The sequence below is a fragment of the Malaya genurostris genome, chromosome 2 (genome assembly GCF_030247185.1).
Source record: "Malaya genurostris strain Urasoe2022 chromosome 2, Malgen_1.1, whole genome shotgun sequence".
NCBI classification, from domain to species: Eukaryota; Metazoa; Arthropoda; class Insecta; order Diptera; family Culicidae; genus Malaya; species Malaya genurostris.
In genome coordinates this window covers 274,612,695-274,629,127 of record NC_080571.1, presented here as the reverse complement: position 1 = coordinate 274,629,127, position 16,433 = coordinate 274,612,695, and the positions used below count along the sequence as shown (strand labels likewise).

The 16,433-nt window shown below is 37.3% G+C and overlaps 2 protein-coding genes across 7 annotated transcripts in view; both read left to right on the top strand.

Annotated features, from left to right (window-relative positions):
• Positions 1-9,859, top strand: part of LOC131430116 (uncharacterized) — a 43,545-nt gene extending 33,686 nt beyond the window's left edge. For 4 of the 6 annotated variants that reach the window (XM_058594824.1, XM_058594825.1, XM_058594822.1 and 1 more), the window contains 11 exons: positions 6,972-7,121; positions 7,180-7,284; positions 7,340-7,495; positions 7,578-7,739; positions 7,798-7,971; positions 8,338-8,492; positions 8,560-8,752; positions 8,809-8,940; positions 9,001-9,356; positions 9,446-9,533; positions 9,598-9,859. In XM_058594824.1, the coding sequence (XP_058450807.1) occupies positions 6,972-7,121; positions 7,180-7,284; positions 7,340-7,495; positions 7,578-7,739; positions 7,798-7,971; positions 8,338-8,492; positions 8,560-8,752; positions 8,809-8,940; positions 9,001-9,356; positions 9,446-9,533; positions 9,598-9,711 (1,785 nt within the window). In that variant the 3' untranslated portion in view covers positions 9,712-9,859. Of the gene's footprint in view, positions 1-6,971; positions 7,122-7,179; positions 7,285-7,339; positions 7,496-7,577; positions 7,740-7,797; positions 7,972-8,337; positions 8,493-8,559; positions 8,753-8,808; positions 8,941-9,000; positions 9,357-9,445; positions 9,534-9,597 lie in introns of those variants that run through there. The other 2 variants (XM_058594821.1, XM_058594826.1) reach the window with 2 other exon arrangements.
• Positions 9,860-12,651: 2,792 nt separating this feature from the next.
• LOC131430115 (protein spire) overlaps positions 12,652-16,433 on the top strand; it is a 463,276-nt gene continuing 459,494 nt past the window's right edge. The window contains exon 1 of the mRNA XM_058594819.1: positions 12,652-12,691. Coding sequence (XP_058450802.1) covers positions 12,667-12,691 — 25 coding nt within the window. The 5' untranslated portion in view covers positions 12,652-12,666. The remainder of the gene's footprint in view (positions 12,692-16,433) is intronic.

The window sequence follows — 16,433 nt, the reverse complement described above, 5'->3', positions numbered from 1 at the left end:
AAGAAATAATGCAAAAAGCCGTAAATTTTCCTTACAAATTATTCTTAAGGTAGCGCTTCGCCGTGGTCATGGGAGTTCGCTGCCTATCCTGGGGTTTCACGCACTTTACCCAAAATTGTGAGAAAACGGGGAAGAAAACGGGAATTCCAAGAACATACGATTCTAGATAATTAATTTTTCTATCGATTCGTATATAAATTGTGCCTGATAAACGTTTTTATCGAAAGATTTCGTGAGAGTTATAAAAATAAATGAGTTTTTCCTTCTTCTTTCGCACGCACACAATGTCAACGCATGCATTGGGTTGTGCAAAATGCCACATGCGGTAGACGCTAACAACATTTCTTTTGTTTTCGTTGTCCGTTCTCTTTGCGTAAATGTTGAATATAGATGAGTAGAAAATGTAGGTAAGTGTTACTACTCTGTTAAATAATTTCTATTCATGTTTCAGTAGAACCAGAAATCAGTAATGATTTTCATCGCTACTAGCTTTGACGCTTTGTTGAAAACGTAAGACATCCCTACGTATGCGAGTTGTTTATAGCGAGAATATAAAAAAAGAAAACAAAATGTTTAACAAAACTTGCACGAAATCTCGCGAAAGAAAAGCTTTCCAACTGATATTCTTCGCCAAATGCATAGTAAAATCATTTACCTACAATCGTATGTTTTTGATTTTTTGTGAATCGGGTTAGTATTGGAGAAATTTGCAATTTAGGGTGAAATTTTTTTTGGCGACAAAGCAAGAGTTGTCTCGCTTCGATCTGACCACGGCGAAGCGCTACCTTAATATTAGGATCACTGATTGATTGAACAAAACTTGCTCTTGATCACTTCAAGATATCCGTATCTTAACAGAATAGGCGAAATTACGAGGAAAACTAAACGTGGTAATTTATATATTCGCAAAGAAACTATGTTCATATAATTAAATGTTTTGAATTAATTAATTGTTACATACCATTAGCTAAACTGAACTTTACATTTTTTCAATTTATACTCGATAGGAAAATTATAACTTCTCATCACTAAACACCTGTGTTTCATTTGAGCGTTATATTTTCGGAAAGGTTCTGTAGAGAAATCGTTGAACGGAGTCAACAGTACCTATTGTTTTTCTTCTGGCAGGACCAGCCTAGATGCCGTGTGGAATTAGGTAGAAACAAAACTTAACCGAGAATAGATCCATTGGGTTCTTGCTTCCATGTCGTAAAAGGCGATAATTGAAGGAGTTTTCTTTTTGACGTTGGACTACGTCTTTCTTTACTATGCTCACCTGAGTGTATTTTCAAAATTTCACGACACAAAAGTGTAACGAAATTACTCCAGATTTGATTTCTTAATAACTGTTTCCCTGGTTGAGTATTTTCTCTAATTCGTTCACGAAACGAATGTAAAAATATGTAAGATTGTTGTTAATACCACGTTTATTACAAAAACATTGTTTAAATAGTGAAAAAAATAGGTCCAAACACAAAACATTAAAATCAACGGAATCTGGGTGCTTCAGTCAATGGCGAATATATGGTTCCGTTCCTCAAGCCTAAACGCAAAAAAATAAAACAAAAACTAGTTCTTCTGTGAGCACATCTGCTGTTGGACATTCGCAGTGTGAGTTTCGCTTCAAACAAAAGTGATTGCATCATCTTGCTGGTGGTCGTTTGCATGGGAGAAAAAGAAAACGAAAAGTGGACAACAATGGGGGAAGTTCTAAAATTCAGCCGTTCTAATGGCTCTAAATGTTATCTAAAGAACTATTAAGATTGCTTCTTTGCAAATCAAAGGTAAAAATTATCAGTTTAGTGCAAATCTTGAATAATTTGACTAGCTTTGTACACTTTTCGGTATGCGAAATTTGTACCAAACGAACGTTAACTATCATTCAGTTGCATCACGTTCAAGAAAAATGTTCCGAACAGTGTCTAATATCGTAAAAAATTCTACAATTAGGTCCTTCTGAATGCCAGAAAAGAAACCCGTACAGCATTTTGATTGTTTCTTTCACTGAAATATTGAAATAAATGAAATATTGAAGTATATGAACGAATACGTCATCATCCTGGTCGTTCGCATTCGAGAAAAATACACCGATATGTGAGCGACAGAGAAAAGTCAATTAATCGGTTATTCTAAGGGTTTTCCAAATGACTATAAGATTTTTTTTGCAATATGCAAATCGGAAGTAAATATAATCCGTTTAGGAAAAATCTAATGAAATAATAAGTATAGTAAACCGTTCGCAGTGCGCATTAAACGAATGCAAATAAAACCAACATTCAGTTGCTTTGAGTTCAAGAAAAATGCACCGAGCAATGTTTAATATGGGAGAAAGTTCCACAATATGGCACCTTTAAGAACTAGAAATGAATCCAAAATAACATTATGACAGTTTCATATCGGAAATCTTTCATGAAGCAACTTTCCAAATGCTTTACTTTTGAAAATCGTATATAAGCGGAGCTTAAAGCAGTTATTTTGAAGATATAAAATAAATGTTGCCAATCGTTTTGTTTTATCTTTGTAAGAGATTGCTGAAAGCTTGAACATGTCTGAATACATGCAGGCAAAATACGACGCAACAAAGGCCAAGAAGAAGCGCGATAATTCGATAAGCGCTGTTCGCATAATTCATCGAGGCTCGCCATGTCAATTGCGGAGCGCGTTAAGTGTCACAGAGAGAATAAAATACAAACGCAATCTTTTAAAACCGAATGGTCCTTTTCAATACTACAAATCTTAAGTTGTCAAACGGTATCAAATCAATTGTTATGAATATGTTATGAATCTCGAATGCAGTCCTACGTCAAACTCGCGGTTATGTCTCCGGGATTACCTACTCCAAGTTTTTTCTTCAGTTATCACATTTTTTCAACGTTCCACATCTGAATACTTTTTTTTTACTAAATTTTCTCTTCATTCAACAAACAGTGTTTTCCAAAAATATTTTCTCATCATTTTTCGACAATATGATCTCTTATCAATTCCCGGCTAACTCCCGAGAAAAGTTGCATTTGGTATTTTGTATTTTCCATGTTACTGCTTGTCTTTCAAGATTATAAATTGAACTATTGCGATGATTCGTTATTGCTACAATGTTATTAACAGAGATAATATAGATCGGTATATTGGATAACTAATAGGAAAATACTTGTTTGTTTGATGAATTGATATTTTTTCTCGGTAGCCGGCTGCTCAGATCAACCAATATATCTAATTAATCATCGCGCGTGAAATTTTTGACCTTGGTTGGTGATTTGAAATGATTTGATATAATTAAAAATAAGGTCACTACAATGAATCAACTATTCTGTATAAATCCTATTCACTAGTTTATTTTGTGACTGGAAATTTCATTTAGTTTTTATTCGTTACGCGATAGTAGTTAAAATTTTCCTTCAGTTTCCACGAATAAGAACTGTGAATGAAATCTTCCCGGGGCTTCAGTATCGGATATTGTTGAATCGTTCACGCGCAAAGTCGTGAGTTTTGTGGTGCATCCAAGCATCTTGAAGTCGAAACATTCTAAGTTGCGCACAAATATTACGATTACGGAAATTTAGACTGACAAATATCCTTTTACCGTGACACTTTTGGAGTGCGCATTAGTATATACGGCCTCAAGTAACAACAAGTGTTGGACTAAAATTCTTTCCCATTCCTTAGGGGCTGTCCATAAATGACGTCACGCCGAAAGGGGGAGGGGGATGTTTCATAAAACGTGACCTTTGGTGAGGGGGGGGGGGGGTTATGCTTTTGGAATGTGACGTCCAATATTTTCAATGAGCGCATTTTTGAAATACCTTATTATATTACTGCTTTAACCTATTTCCTGAAAAAATCTCCAGTATTTGTTGATGTAAAAGCTTCTTGTAAATTCGGAAATGAGTGATGCAGGAAATTATTTCTGTTGTGATCAGCAAAAGTGCACGGAGGAGTGAGTAAATTAGCGAAATTAAGAAATTTTGCCTAATATGAGTAAAAAGGGAAAAGATGCCTTCAAACGGTTTAACTTAGGTTATGCACTGACAATTTTTTCAGTAATTTGATTTTCTAGCATTGATAATAGTATTTCATAAGAATTTCTCTTATCTTATTCTGACGCAGTTTATTCAATTGTACTCCATTTGAAAAAGAGCGGGAGATAAACGATTTCAGACGTAAATCATGTCATGTCTTATCTTGATCATATGTGATTTTCCTCCACCAACATCAAAGCTTATCAAATCACCCAATGATTGAACTTACATAAATCAAGAATCATTTTAGTCCAAGTTCACTACCCACTGTGTGACGAAAGATCAGTACCGATATTGATCGATGTGATTTAAAATTCACTGATCAACTGATCATGGAAAGATTCTCCGGCAGTGATCTCGTTTTGATGAGGTTTTGGTCTTTATTTTCTCAGCCCTGTATGCTGCACTAAGGAAATATTATTCTTTACCTAAAACAATAATATATCTGTGTACCCCTAGGAGGAATAAAACAGATGATTTAAAGGTTTCATCAATTCCAACCAAATACTTTTGTTAATTTATATAATTGATATTAATAAAATAATTCCGATGATTTTGTAGTTTTAGGGATATTTTTTAATCTAATGATAGCATGTAATAAATCGATTTTTCTCTCATATTTGTATGGTTTATCATACATATTGAGAATGTATTGAGATGAATTTTATTTATTTTGGATTCGTGACATGTGACATAGGGGGGGTGGGGGATCTTTGCTTCTGTGACAATTTGTGACAAAGGGGGGATGGGGAGTCAAAAATCGTCAAAAAAAGCGTGACGTCTTTTATAGACAGCCCCTTAGTCAATCTACGTTCGTGTCTAGCCGGAACCGGTACTGATCATAGAACTCTAGGGTTACCAGAAGATGTACATTGAAGCATGATTTACCAGTCCCAGATCCGATCATCTAGGAATTCTGTGTACAATTCCAGCTAATCCCGATCAGTAACGGAGTAGCAATCAGGGGTGGTCACTCAAGCTCAAGTTCAAAACCGCCGCCTTTAGCAGTAATCAGTAAAAAAAATTTCAAGTCCAAGACAGGACTGTGTTCCGATATATCTTGCCTATTCATATCTTTCCTATCCTATTCAGTGATAGCACGGCGCCTTCACCTTATTCAATACTCTCACACGTTTCAATGCATGTATTCACACTTTTCGGCACCGTTTCGTACCGGTATTGAACCGGACAAGTATGTAGACGAGTATAGCGTGATGGGTAAGTCGATGCCTATCACGCAGCTAACTTAGGTGCGATTCCCAACCCCGCACAAAGAGGTGGAAGGGACGGACGAAAAGAGAGTAGAAAACTCCGGCCGCAGCAGGAACTGCTCACGGTGCTAATTACATTAACTTTGACACTAGGAATCGATCGTACGGTTCTTAGAAGGGCTGTTGAATAAATTTGATATTAAACTAATTTGAGTGTCTTTCTCGTGAATGCAATGCTTTTGTTGTTGAATATTGTTGAAAACAATAATATCTGGTGCACGCAATGCAATAACATTGCCGGTCGCTGAATTGCATAAGGTGCATATTAAATCGATACAGACTCTAACTGAATAAAAATACTCCCTTTAAATCCTGCGCCATTACACATTTACAGGTAATAAGGCGGGGCGAACGAGAGCTACCAAATTGACTGGCCACTGAACTGCACACAGTGTGAATTGTTTTAATACTAAAATCAGTATTTCAATGGAAGAAAATATCAAATAGTTCTTTGGGATAGATTTCTAGATCTTAGAAGATCTGAGTTTTTTTTTTATTTTAGCGATGCTTCTGATGCAAAACATTACCAATGGATCGGTGCATGAGGCGCTCGAAGCAAATCGCTGTTGAATGATGCAGGTTACAGTTTTCAGTCACTTGGCATTTATTGGTGTTGGTGTTTAGCTGCATCATGAACACAAGGGCATCAAAATTTTATCTTCGATCCGACTGTCTGTAGTTAAAAAGTACCTACGTCTACGGTCTACGTGGTTTATGGGCTTCTACCAGTTATTTTCGGATGATCATCTTTCCTGAAAGTTGTTAAGAAATGAGAACGAATTCTCTTTATTTTTTGTTTTTAATTGACATCGTAATAGCTCATAAATTTATGAAACAGTACCATTTCTGGAATTGAAAAACAAAGCATTGTTTTTCTCTAAATTAGACTATTTGTAGTAGCTCGCAACACTTCATACCATAGCATACCTACTATCGTATAACAAGTGGAGTTGGACTCTCCAATCCAACAAGTAAAACAATCAAAAAACAATCAAAACATTGTTCCTTCCGTTTTTCCTTAGTTCTTGTGTTTCTTTCGATTGGGAGAATTCTAAAGGGATAAACTTTGCCTCCCGTTCGACACTAGCAATTTAATTGAATTATAACTACTTTCATCATGCAAAGAAAAACTTTTTCCACGGGATTCCATACGAGCATTAAATTTTTCCTACTGAGTGATGACGGCAATAGAGATGGGCAATTCGCTCCTGAGCTGTTCCAGTGAATCGAATCATTGAAGTGAGCTGACAGCTCACAGCTCTTTTCAAAAGAACAGCAGCTCACCAGCTCACTCATTTGCTACCCAGTTCACTGCATTATGACGAAGGGAACACGCTACGAGCTGATCGGATCTTCGGCTCTTTAAGAGATTCAATTTAGTCGACATCAATTAAAGATAAGTTAATTCGCATTGCATTCATTGCATCATTGCAAATCAATGATTCAATTTCGATCATGCATATGAAAGAAAACCGGCATAAGAAAAACGGTGCACAAAATGAACCTTAAGTTTAAACTAAAAGAGCTGATGAGCTGATACATCGAATCGATTCACTTTGGTGAGCTGATCGGTTCGGAGCTGTTCACCAAAATGAGCTGTTTTGCACACCTCTAGACGGCAAGTCGCCACATGTGTGTCTGCATTGCAGAATGTTTCAACGTATTTTTGTCGTTACTTTTACAGCTAGAAGAACAGAAACAGCGACATCTGGTACAAATCAAGAATGAAATGAACAACCTGAAGGCCCAGATAACGGACTGCCAGAAAGAGATTTCATCCAGACAGCGTGATCAGGACTATCTGAGCTACTTCAGGCAAAAGTGCGCGGAATTGGTAAGAATGAACACGATCTCTGAATGCGACGATCAACAATATTGATCCGATGATACAGACATTCACTTCCCATATGCAGGAAATGGAACATCAGCAAGAGTTGCAGCGGATGCGGGATGAAATTGAATCACTGAGCATACAATTGGTGAATTGTGATGAGGCGGTAAGCATTGAACCAGTGTCACGTGCAAGCGAAATAATTTAATTGATTTTTTCAGAACATTCAGCATGAACAGCTGCTAAGTCAATCCAATACACTGCAGAACACAATTTTGGAGCTGGAAAATCACAATGAAATCCTGCGGAAAGCTATCCAGTCGTACGAAGTTAACAACGAACAATTGCAACAGGAGCTTAGCACGTTCAAGTTTCAGGTAACGGTCTCAGTATAGTTTTTGGAAAATTTCTAAGAAATGATCGTCAATTTTGCTTTCTATTTCGGGTTGGGCAAAATAGTACGATAATTTAAATCAGGAATTGGGTAATCTCAAATCATCGTGTTGTGAGAAAGATAATAAAATTATAAGTTTGAATACTGAACGGGAAAAGTTGTTGGGTGATCTAAGTCTTCACAGGCGAATGTGTAAGTGTGGTTTCAACACTAGCCAGAAGGAGAGAGTAAGTTTCCGTAATTAAAGTGGGGATCGAACATATTTTTATGTTGTGTCCGTTACAGTCGAAAACACCGGTGTCACATTCGTTGCAGAAGCAGGTTGTACAGAAAACTCTGGAAGCGACCAAAGCGGTGGATGCTCTGAAACAGAAGACTATAGAGATGAAAAAACTGGAGAATCAATATGTCGAGGACCGGATTCGATTGACGGAACAAACGACGGATTTATTCACCCAGGTGAAGAGATATGGCTAGAACATTGATTACAACATTCTCATTTTAGTATTTGAATTTGATTTGTTGGCTCTGTTGGTTCCACGCACGTTATTAAAACTGACGATAGTGTAGTTTTTTTATTTGACCACCCAATCACTTCAATATTAGCTGATGAACTTTAAGAGTTCCAGAAAGGGTGTAATAGACTACTTAACTCATTATCTGCGTATGTGTATACTTAGATTTCACCCCTGCGAAAAATATTAATATGAAAAAGAAATATGAGTTTCAATAACAGATAAAACTTTCTGACATCTTAATTGAAATTGTAGTACAATGAACTCGCTTGTACCGAGCATCCATGTATAATGTTTGAATAATTTCCAGATTGGCAAGCTTAAAGGCAAAAATTCAAACTTGGAACAGAGTCTATTTCACAAAGAGGAACTGATAGAAAGACTACAGCAAAGCTTGCGGGACATCAGTCAACGGTTGACCTCAAAGGCCGAAGTTGCACAAAGCATGGAAACGAAAAATGCCAAGTACTTGTCGTATTCGGTATTGTATAATTCCAAAACTCTCACGAATCATTCCTGTTTGATTTTACAGTCTATCACAACTGCTGGAGAAATTCCGCGAAGATTCAACGTTGCGGGAGAAGAAATTGGCTGATGAATTGAATAACCTTCGCAGAAGCTCGCAGGATCAAGCCAATCAACTTCAGCAATGCGAAAATCAAATTGTCTGGCAGCGCGAGGAGATTGATTCGATGCGAGGGAAGTACGACAGCATGGAAAAAGAAGTAAGTTTGCTCGTTTGGAATGATTAATCAGAAAATTTCACCGGATATGATTCTAGAGAGATACACTGAAGCAAGATGTTGCAGAGTTGAGTAGTAAACTTGCATGTACTGCGGGTAAAGAGAGTGCACTTTGCGAAGTTCTGAAACAACTGAAAGATGAAGTATCTATCAAAACTGGACGTTTGACGGTTTGACGAACAATAAATCAATTGCAATGTATAACATCTACAATATTTCGTTATTCGTAGGAAGTAGAAGAAAACTATCGGAAAATCTATCAAGCTTATCAACATCTAAAGAATTTCAACGAGGACCTTTCCAAACAGAATCAAGTGGCGCGCAGTCATCTGGACAACTACAAAAAGTTAGTAGATTTCAAACGACAGACAATCGGAACGGTTGAGCTGGCACAGAAATGTGCCGAAGAAACGCGTCGGCGAGAGCGAGCTTACGTGGAGAAAATTTCGGAACAGAAACAAGCAATCGTCCACCTCAGAGAAGATCGCATCAAATTAACTGAAAAGTTATACGACTACCATCGGGACTCGTTGATTCTGAATCGCAAGTTGGAAGATTTCCAACAAGCCAATAGTGGAAACCTTAGGTGAATATTGCAAAGGCTCATCATATCATAATAAAAACGGTTTCCCGGTTCACAATCTGCCTTTCATTTCTGTTCGGTTCCATTTTCAGGAATATCAGCACATCGTTTCATCAAACTTTCTACCCATCGGAAGCGTACAAGCTGATGCGATCGAGCAGTGATCCGAACTGTAAACAGGTTTGTGATGAATGTTGAAAGAAAATTAGTTTTTCCAACTGCCAAATGAAAACATTTCTCTTAGAACGATGAATTGCTTAGTCGAGTGGAGTTCACTAGTAATCGAATACTACGTACCAGAGAATTTTGGCATCAAGGGATCAAGGAAATTTTGTCACCTACACGTTTCGCCAAGTGAAAGTATATAGGAGTTATAGGGACCGTAAATGCATTTTTTAGAAGTTAGTTTTATGTTTTTTTTGATAAATTGCCGTGCAATTGTAATACAAATTTTGATATGTTAGTTATTTTTGTTATATACAGATAAATGCAGATGTTTTATAAAACGTTGGCTGTTATTTCGTGATCCGAACTGTGCATTTGAAAATAAGGTGACGGTGCCCCGATTCATCTCAGCTCCAGTAGTCATCTCATATACTCAAATCATAAGTTAGTGTGAGATCTGCTGTCTCTGTTTGATTTATTGACTCTAAGAGCAAATTCAGCAGCTGCAAGATTCATATGGGTGGTCTATAATGTAAATGAAACTGAAACAAACGTATCCTCAGCAATCCGTTTTAGTTTTATTTATTCGACCAGTTCTACTGTCAAATTTAAAACTGGTATACATTGCCGTTCTTTTTTTCTATATTTGAAACACAGATAAAACACTGCTGGGGCTGCCAGTTTATTTTGTTATAATTTCTAGATTTAAATTTTAAAACTGACATAAATTATGCATCTAGAACTAGAACACTCCTGAATATGCCCTAAGCGTGAAATGGAAATAGGTGCATTCATTTTTAATTTTCGCGTGTATAACACGACAGTAATGCACAATTGTAAAACTTATGTATTGCTCTTTAGAGCCAAAGCGAGGATATTGTATTCGGTTCTATCACAATTCGTTAACTGAAAGTTGAGTGATCTATAAAATAACCTGGCGACTCTACTATTGATACAATAACCCTGGAATGGTTTGAAAGTAGATGCTTTCCTAACCTAGTTTTCATCTTCACTGCTGTCAAACCGCATGTTTGAAGGCAACCTAGTTTCAAAGCTATTGAACTAAAACTCGAATCAGTTTCGATCCTGATTCTTATATTCGCCCTTATTCTTAATAACGACGTATTGATTATTCGATCGAATGTGGTTCGATCGGATCATAGCTACCTTTGATTTTGCTAGCGTTATGGGGAATACAAATGAAATACGAGGGAAAAACCGATACGACGTTATTCAGAATAAGGGGCTGTCCATAAAAGACGTCACGCTTTTTTTGACGATTTTTGACTCCCCACCCCCCCTTTGTCACAAATTGTCACAGAAGCAAAGACCTCCCACCCCCCCTATGTCACATGTCACGAATTCAAAATAAATAAAATTCATCTCAATACAATCTCAATATGTATGAAAAGCCATACAAATACGAGGGAAAAATCGATTTATTACATGCTGTCATTAGATTAAAAAGTATCCCTTAAACTACAAAATCATCGGAATTAATTGATTAATATCAATTATATAAATTAACAAAAGTATTTGGTTGGAATTGATGAAACATTTAAATCATCTGTTTTATTCCTCCTAGGGGTACACAGATTTATTATTGTTTTAGGTAAAGAATAATATTTCCTTAGTGTAGCATACAGGGCTGAGAAAATAAAGACCAAAACCTCATCAAAACGAGATCACTGCCGGAGAATCTTTTCAAGATCAGTTGATCAGTGAATTTTAAATCACATCGATCAATATCGGTACTGATCTTATTTATTAATTTCACTAATTTACTCGCTCCTCCGTGCACTTTTGCTGATCACAACAGAAATGATTTCCTGCATCACTCATTTCCGAATTTACAAGAAGTAGCTTTTACATCAACAAATACACGTTTTCCTATAGAATGTAAACGTCAATTGTGGAGATTTTTTCATGAAATAGGGCAAAGCAGTAATATAATTAGGTATTTCTAAAATGCGCTCATTGAAAATATTGGACGTCACATTCCAAAAACCTCTCCCCCTCCCCCCTGTCACAAAAGGTCACGTTTTATGAAACACCCCCCTCCCCCTTGCGGCGTGACGTCTTTTATGGACAGCCCCTAAGGGAAATTGGCTCCATCAACATTGTTTGTTTGAAGAAACTACTCTGAGTAAGTTCCATATTAGGAGAACATGGCTGACCTTGATTTGTTGTTAGAATGAGATGCCATTGATACAATACTGTTGAAGCTTCTCAAGTTCTCAAATAGATTCGAATGCTGTCACTGTATTCTGTTTGAACTTTTGGATTCGTGACGTTATCTTCGGTATTGTTTTCGTCTTTTCCTTTCCTGACAATTAACAAGAATGAACACGAAATATAAACTAAACAAAGGGACCGACTAGTGTTGCATATAGTATAACGAATATGTTTATTTATGGTATAATCTTATCTCAAAACGTAATATGGAATTTAGCGTTGAAGAAGCGTTCACCCATGACAGTTTTCCAAGTACTTTGCATTATGTCGGTCTGTTGCCTTGCGAGCATGGAACAGTACTGCTGAATTGTGAAATTAATTGAGTTAATTTAGTGACGGTAAAAAAACAAGCCACCTTTTGCTGTCAAATGATGTTCATTTGATGATTTTGGTGAGTGTAGTGTATATCAGAAGGGTTATAAAATTTATAAGAATGAATGTGAAATGCTAAGTATTCTTACGATGGAGTAAACTTGATAGCTTTATTACGTTCGACTAATGGCGTTTTCGTTTTTAATTTGCACTACACCGGTGCAGTGCTACACTGAGGCATGAATAAACGAACAAAAATGACGAAAACATAAACAGTAACCATTGACTACAATACACGATTCCATTGCACAGAGCTACACCAAACTTTTGATGAGTGCTACACCGATGGTATCGGTGCAGAAAAAGTGTAGCACTGGTGTAGTGCAATTGGTAAAAACGAACGGTTTAGGTGGAGCTTTCGCTACACCGGTGTAGTGCAATTTGAAAACGAAAACGACATAAGAGAATCGAAGTAAGCTATATTTAAAAACAATGACAGAGATATTAGAATTATGGAAAATAAAAATCGAGTAGTGATTCAAGAACAGTTGCCGGAGAAAGATGTCTTGTGAAATTGACCCGAATCGCAAAGGATACGACAATGGCGCAGCAGCTCCCGTTATTTTGTAGGTATTCGAAAATTATTTGATAAAACATATTCTCGCTTTGGAACTTCTTTCTAACAGCAAGTGTAATGTTGTTGCCGACTTATTATTTCGGTTTGTGCTAGAAAAAAAAACAAAAAACATGACTGTGCGATAGAACACAAATCATGAAACATAAATTCAATTCGTGCGAAAGGACACGCTTCAACCAAATAGAATTCGAGCGAGATGATACAAATCGAATAGATTTATTAGGATATGAATTTGTGTTGGGATTCGTGCGAGAGGACACGATTCCTGTGGATTTATGTTTCGTGCGAGAGGACACGAATGGAAATGGATTTATGTTGGGATTCGTGCGAGAGGACACGATTTGTGTGGATTTATGTTTCGTGCGAGAGTACACGAATGGAAATGGATTTATGTTGGGATTCGTGCGAGAGGACACGAATTGTGTGGATTTATGTTTCGTGCGAGAGGACACGAATGGAAATGGATTTATGTTGGGATTCGTGCGAGAGGACACGAATGGAAATTAATTTTTGTTCAGATTCGTGCGAGAGGACACGATTCGAACGGATTCACGCTTGAACTCGATCGAGAGAACGTGAATCTGATGACTTACGTTTGAGTTCATGTGAAAAGTCACAATTTATTTGAAATTGCTCTGGTTTTAGTGCGAATTCTCAAGTTACTAAATGTTCGAATCAAAGAAACGAGTTGGCTCAGGCAGGCTACAAGGTTCAGGTATAACATTATAATTACCTTTTTTTTTAATAACACTCTTGAAAGTTCACACGATGCGATTGAGTGAACCTCTAAGCAGTTTCTGGAATAGATTGTTCAGCTAGTTCCATTCATACTACTCATTTGGAACTTGTTCTGTACTTCTAAATTGCCAAATATTTATCGAACATTTTATTTTTTTTTTCCATAAATACGTTTATTTCTTAAGGCAGTTTACATAAGTTTTTCTTCGCCGTAGCATCACTTTTACATAATATTCTTATCCTAATTTAATTCTAACATAGTCACAACGTTTTGAATTTATTAAAACATATTCTCTTATAGCTTAAATATCATCTTAGGTAACTCATCATTAATTATGAAATCTACTCGGAAATATTATTTGAACCAAACGACTAACTTCTATAAATTATAAAATAAGCTGTTATTTTCAGACATTTTGTTGATAATTTCATAAACTGTTTCGAGTTTGTTTGTATCATTACATAATTTTTATTCTAATTTAGCTATTGGTTGAACTCATGGACGCAGCTGGGATCAGAACTAAGTCTTAAAAGGGGCCTTTATTAAATTGAAACTTCAATTTTCTTTATGAAATGATAAATAAGTTTCATGTATGAAAGGTCACGACAAGCAAGAATGTCTCGAACTGGGATATTGGATAGTCTACCTTGGGTACGCAAAGAATTTATTAGTTGAGATCTGACATCACGATACTCCACGCATGTCCAAACGACATGATCAATATCCCGATAACCTTCTCCGCAAGCACAATGATTAGTCTCGGAGAGCCCAATTCGAAGGAGATGTGCATCTAACGTGTAGTGATTGGACATGAGTCTGGACATCACACGAATGAAATCCCTACTCACATCCAGTCCCCTGAACCATGCCTTTGTCGATATTTTCGGAATAATTGAGTGCATCCACCGACCCAGATCATCTCTATCCCAAGATGCTTGCCAGCTGGCAAGTGTTCTTTGGCGAGACGAGCTATAGAGTTCGTTGAAAGCAATCGGTCGCTCATAAATTTCACCCTCAATAGCACCACGTTTGGCTAAAATATCGGCTCTTTCATTGCCAGGAATGGAGCAATGAGCCGGGACCCAGACTATAGTGATTAGATAATTATTGTTCAATATGTCGTTCAGGCACTGTTTTATTTTGCCCAGGAAAAACGGTTCATTTTTGCCAGCAGCGTTTGAGCGAATGGCTTCAATTGCACTCAGACTATCTGTGAAGAGGAAATAATGGGTTGGAGATAATGTGACGATTACACTCAATCTATAATGAACTGCTGCTAGCTCTGCTATATAAACAGATGCAGGTTCTTGAAGCCTAAATGAGGCCGAAACATTATTGTTGAACATACCAAACCCTGTCGCTTCTTCAATTCGCGATCCGTCCGTATAAAACATTTTCTCAGAGTCAATATGCCTGAACTTACTTGAAAATATTTTTGGGATTTCCGTCGAGCGTAGATGATCCGGGATTCCACGCACTTCTCGCTGCATGGATGTATCGAAAAATAAAGTTGAGTCAGGGGCACTTAGGATGCTGACACGGATAGGAATATATCTTGAAGGGTTGATTTCCTGTGACATATGGTTAAAATATACTGTCATAAATTTTGTTTGAGATCGAAGCTCGACTAGTCGTTCGAAATTATTAATTACCATGGGATTCAGCACCTCACATCTTATTAGCAGGCGTGATGAAAGCTCCCAAAATCGATCTTTTAATGGAAGAACTCCCACCAGAACTTCAAGACTCATTGTATGTGTCGAATGCATGCAGCCTAAGGCAATTCGCAAACAACGGTACTGAATTCGCTCAAGTTTGATAATATGAGAGTTTGCAGCGGAACGAAAACAAACGCATCCATATTCCATCACTGAAAGTATCGTTGTTTGATACAATTTTATTAGATCTTGCGGATGAGAACCCCACCAAGATCCTGTTATTGTTCGAAGAAAATTTACTCTTTGTTGGCATTTCGTTATCAGATACCTAATGTGTCCTCCCCACGTGCATTTGGAATCGAACCACACCCCGAGGTATTTAAAAGTTAAAACCTGTTGGATCATTCTTCCCATCATATGGAGCTGAAGCTGCGCGGGATCATGCTTTCTTGAAAAGACGACTAACTCTGTTTTCTCCGCAGAGAATTCGATACCAAGATGAACAGCCCAAACGGACAAGTTATCTAAGGTATCTTGCAATGGTTTATGCAGATCAATAGCTTTGGGCCCAGTAACTGAAACCACGCCATCATCTGCCAATTGTCTTAGTGTACATGGGGTTACTAGACAGCTGTCAATGTCATTCACGTAAAAATTATAGAGGAGCGGACTGAGGCATGAGCCTTGCGGGAGACCCATGTAGCTAATTCTGAATGTTGCCAAATCGCCATGTGAAAAATGCATGCGTTTCTCTGACAAAAGGTTGTGCAAATAATTATTTATAACCGCTGGAAGTCCATGTTGGTGGAGCTTGTCTGAAAGAACATCAATGGAAACTGAATCAAATGCTCCTTTAATGTCTAAAAATACAGATGCCATTTGTTGCTTTTGAGCGAAGGCAATTTGGATGTCAGACGAAAGTAATGCAAGGCAATCATTCGTCCCTTTATTTCTACGGAAGCCAAACTGAGTATCTGACAACAAACCGTTCGTCTCGACCCAAGTGTCGAGACGTCGTAGAATAATTTTTTCGAACAATTTTCTGATGCAGGACAACATCGCAATGGGTCTATATGAGTTGTGATTGGAAGCTGGTTTCCCCGGCTTTCGAATGGCGATAACTTTCACTTGTCTCCAGTCAGGTGGAACAATATTTTGCTCAAAAAACTTGTTGAACAATTCCAACAAACGTCTTTTTGCGAGGTCGGGCAGATTCTTCACCAAGTTGAATTTAATTCTGTCCAACCCAGGGGCGTTATTGTTACAAGACAAGAGTGCTATAGAAAATTCCATCATTGAAAATGGGTTATTAATAAAACCATTATTTGGAGGAG